Source organism: Ruditapes philippinarum, unplaced genomic scaffold, assembly GCF_026571515.1.
Source record: "Ruditapes philippinarum isolate M1 unplaced genomic scaffold, ASM2657151v2 ctg22671_1_1_1_1, whole genome shotgun sequence".
Classification (NCBI taxonomy): Eukaryota; Metazoa; Mollusca; class Bivalvia; order Venerida; family Veneridae; genus Ruditapes; species Ruditapes philippinarum.
Window position 1 is genome coordinate 1 of NW_026856469.1, and position 5,100 is coordinate 5,100.

The 5,100-nt window shown below is 34.2% G+C and overlaps 1 protein-coding gene across 1 annotated transcript; it reads right to left on the reverse strand.

The window, feature by feature from the left end:
* Window positions 1–3,693: 3,693 nt before the first annotated feature.
* Window positions 3,694–4,056, reverse strand: LOC132746671 (proteasome assembly chaperone 4-like). The gene has a single exon (XM_060735895.1). The coding sequence runs from the start codon at window positions 4,054–4,056 to the stop codon at window positions 3,694–3,696; it is 363 nt and encodes a 120-aa protein (XP_060591878.1).
* Window positions 4,057–5,100: the final 1,044 nt, after the last annotated feature.

Below are 5,100 nucleotides of genomic sequence, written 5' to 3' on the forward strand. Positions count from 1 at the left end.
CTTAAGTACCAGTACTTGCCAAGTTATGCAGTACCATTACAAGTACCAGTACTAGATTTTAGCTTGGTACTGCAGTACCAGTACTTTTTTAGGAAGTAATTAAGTATCAGTACCAGTCCTTTTATTTATTCATCATAGTTTGAATACACACTGTCAGACAAAAATAACATATTACATGTATGTATATTTACATATTTTAATGATACATTTTTCAACAAGTTTCTTCATTTCTCATGTTTACACTTCAGATTTAAAAACATGCAAACATTATTCAGCAAAAAAAATGGAATTATTATTTACTTTAAAAATTAACCTTACATTTTTACAATGATAACTTTAATGATTTAAACAATATTTACATCATATATTAATGTCTTATCATATTGTTTCGTAACCAGTCAACCGTAATGCAATGCGTGTGTGTGTTTTTAGAATTATCTATACTGGGCGCCGGCTTTGTCATATGTCCCAGACTATCGGCCTCTGTTACCTAGCTAGTCGTAGCAGCTGCAACGGAGGACTTAGTTCACCTTCAACATCACTGATCGTAGAGCCTCAACAGTTAACAAAAGGGCCAAATTTTTCTTTGAATCCATGTTACAGTTAAAGACCTTGGAGAGAGTCCTATAATGCTCTCAAAGAAGTGTATAAATTGCAACTTGTTTCAAAGCCAGATGTCAATGGAAGATGAAAATAGGGTGGTATGCAAACTTTAATAATGTAAAATTCTAAGTCGAAAAAGGGGCATAATTCTCTCAAAATGCTTGATAGAGTTACCTCCTACTGTCTAAAGGTTAGGGCATGATGGTGAACAAGTGTGAAAAGTTTCAAAGCCATATGTCAATGGACTTTGAAAATATTAGAGGTATTACAAAAACTTGAACATTAATTTTAAGATAAACAAGAGGGCCATGATGGCCCTGAGGTCACTCACCTGTATATAGGCCCCTGGAGCGGGGCCAGTTTAAACCCCAGGGCTTTTATTTGAACAAACTTGAAAGACACCCATTAGAAGATGTTTCTTGATGTTAAGTTTTTACGACACACATATAATGAAAAACAATGACCTCCCCGGGCAAAATCCAGCAGGGCCAATTTTAACCCAAGGGCTTTTATTTGAACAAACTTGGTAGACACCCATAAGAAGATGTTTCATCCTAAACATCTAAGCTTTTACTATACACATATAGTTAAAAAACAATGACACCCCTGGGGCGGGGCCAATTTTGACCCCAGGGCTATTATTTGAACAAACTTTGTAGACACTCACTAGAACATGTTTCATGCTTAATATCTAAACTCTAGCTATTTGGGTTTATTCAAAGAAGATTTTTTAAGTTTTTGCTATACACAAATAAGGAAAATCAATGACCCCGGGGTGGGGCCAATTTTGACCCCAAGGCTTTTATTTCAACTAACTTGGTAGACACCCATTAGAACATGTTTCATGCTAAATAACTTAGCTCTAGCTCTTTGAGTTCTTTTTTAAAGATTTTTTTAAGTTTTTGACTATATGCATATAGGGAAAATCAATGACCCCCTGGGGCGGGGCCAATTTTGACCCCAGGGCTTTTATTTGAACAAACTTGGTAGACACTCATTAGAAGATGTTTCATGCTAAATATCTAAGCTCTAGCTCTTTGGGTTCTTTAAAAGAAGATTTTTGAAGTTTTTACTATATGCATATAGGGAAAATCAATGACCCCCTGGGGCGGGGCCAATTTTGACCCCAGGGCTTTTATTTGAACAAACTTGGTAGACATTCACTAGAAGATGTTTCATGCCAAATATCTAAGCTTTAGCTCTTAGGGTTTTTTCAAAGAAGATATTTAAAGTTTTTTTTCATTTGGTTGCCATGGCAACCAGAGTTCTGCATGGAATTAAATTCTTTGAACAATTTTTAAAGGTGACCACCAAAGGAACATTCCTGTGAAGTTTGGATGAAATTGGCTTAATGGTTTATGAGGAGATGTCATTTAAAGCAAAAGTTTACGGATGGACCGGACGGACGCCGGACGACGGACGGACGCCGGATGAAAAGTGATCACAAAAGCTCACCCTGTCACTTTGTGACAGGTGAGCTAAAAAGAGGCATAATTCTGTCAAAATGCTTGATAGAGTTACATTCTGCTGTCAACAGGTTGGGGTTATGATGGTGAACAAGTGTGCAAAGTTTCAAAGCCATATGTCAATGGACTTTAAAATATTTGAGATGTTAAAATAACTTAAACAAGTATTTTAAGTCAAAATGGGGCATAATTCTGTCCAAATGCTTGATAGAGTTACCTCCATCTGTCTACAGGTTGGGGCATGATGGTGAACAAGTGTGCAAAGTTTCAAAGCCATATGTCAATGGACTTTAAAATATTTGAGATGTTAAAATAACTTAAACAAGTATTTTAAGTCAAAATGGGGCATAATTCTGTCAAAATGATTGATAGAGTTACCTCTACCTGTCTACAGGTTGGGGCATGATGGTGAACAAGTATGCACAGTTTCAAAGCCATATGTCAATGGACTTTGAAAATATTTGAGGTGTTGCAAAAACTTTAACATACCGGTAAGTGGTGACACTCAGGTGACTTATTCTTATCAAATAGTCGAGCTAAAAATCATGAAAAAAGATGTTTATACATATTTCTAGTTTAGGGTCTAGTGGCCCCTAAAAATGGCTTAACAAATTCTTTGAATAAAACTTTATACAAGAACATTTAATCATCTTACAGACCATGCAGGTTTAGTGATGATTCGACAATTATTGATTCTTGACAAGAAGAATGCCATAAAGAGAATATGTCCATAATGGTAGGTCTTTAAAACCATGAATAATTATGTTGATAGTTTTTAATGAGATACATCCTCTGATACAACATATCTTTATATAGCAGATAATAAATTGTTCTAGAAGCTAAGAACATAATACATATATTAGTATAATTGTCCATACTGAACCAATTAGAAGTCTAACAAAATTTCTTTTCAAGAATTTTTTTATAAAAATGTCCAAATGATACATTTCTATTGTGTTTCATCAATATTTGAAATACTGTTGGAAAATCTGCCCATTGTAGACCAATTCACTTAAAAGTACATGTTTTTCTATTGTCCGCTCTAGCTAGATCTATCCCTTCAAACTTTAGTGTGCAAACTTGATAAATGACCATCTATGGAAACTACGATCACCAATCCATTGGTTCAATGAAAGAAGCTGTTTAACAGTTTTTGCATTTTACCCTTAGCTCATTTATAAAACAATATGTTTTTTTATTCAACTTGTTCAAAAAAAATAAGTATTACATCTACACTCATTCAATAAATGGAATACAAAATGGAACAATAGTTACATTAACTTACATATATATTATAATGAAAAAAACTTAATTCATCAGATAAGATAAGTGATAAAATGACATCAATGCAATTGTCTGAATTTGAAATTTTCAATTGAAATAATATGCACTATATTTTTTACATGATAAACATGTATATATTCAATACTAGTACTTGTATTTTTTTAACATCTATAGTCCTAGTCAAATGCTAGATTTTTTCAACAGTTCTTTTAACAAAAGTAGCATAACTAAGTACGGCCTATGTTATCAGACTATGGATAATGATCCAATCAGTAACTACATTGAATTACTATTCGACTGAATGTTTGCTCCCAAAAATTACTAATAAACTCATGTAGTGTCAAAATTTATCTGGATTGCACTGGATTTCTTCAGCTATTCTTTGATCCAATAAAGGCAGTTGTAATTGACTAAAACAGCTAATATCTCCACCAATAAAAACTTGCTTCTTCAACTTCTTACTCAATCTTTCTGCCATTGCAATTGAATGAGACTCACTGCCACCTATCAAATTTGTAGAACTTGTGATATTTTTCAGAGTTGCCATGGCAACTGATAAGTCACCAAACTGATTTGATTTGCCAAACCATAAATAAAAGCTGTCTTGTAGTTTTATAACTTGAAAGAAAACATCCTGGTCTAAAATTTTGTCACTAAACACATGTACATTAACAGTGGGTTCCAGTAACTTGACATCTTCCATTCTGTTGATATTTCCTGTGTTTAGGATAAAATTCAATTGCGTTTGATGTTATGATGTAGTTACTTGCTCATCCTGGAAAGAAACAAGGATGTTATAAAATGTCACAAAAACAATTATACCTTAAACATTGCCTGAAATAATGCATGGACGGCCTTCAAGGGTATCAGATTTCCTCCTCCACCAGTAAAGCTGCAATATTGCCATATGACTTAAGTTTTTACTCAAAGCTAAGGGAAACAACTTGTGTTTTTTCACTTGATATACCTTGGTTATTTACGTTGTTCATATACAGACTGTCAATGGGTGTATTGACAAGATTTGAACAGTTCTACCTGTACACCGCCTGCCTTTAGCCAATCAAAGCGAATAATACAGTATCACATGATAACAAAGTGGACATAAAAACTTCAATGAGGGATGCATAAATGGACTCGCCCGACCGTCATGTTTTGTCAGGTTACTTATAAGTACAACTGAAAAATATCATTATCTATGTCCGAACTCAGTACCAGTCTTTAGTCTCTTGCAGGATAAACACAGCAGATTGCAATGTTTTTGCTACATGTCATTTCTGATTAGAGAATGTAGCCTAAAAAAAAACAGTATATTTTGTTTTCTTTCCCAAACTTGCACTTAAAGAAAAAACCTTAATAAATGCTTATAACTTATTGTACTACGAGTCAAGTAATTGTGATATTTTCTCATGGGCAATACTGAGTATCTCCTACATTCTGATCCAGCAGAATCTATTAACTGAGCACGTCAAAATATTTTGACAAAAATGGAATGGTAGTGTTAATCAAGTATTTTTGTTGGCTTTATGTGTTGACCACATACAATAAAGTATTAGGCAAGAAAGGAAATATTTTTTCTATATCCATGGTAGTCTCAATATTTCGACTGCAAGACCGACCGATTTTATAATCTGATTTTTCATAGATGTCTGTCTTTACGAAGGGGGACCATCATATCTAAATAACAAGAGGGCCATGATGGCCCTGAGGTCGCTCACCTGTATATAGGCCCCCAACCCCCCCCCCCCCC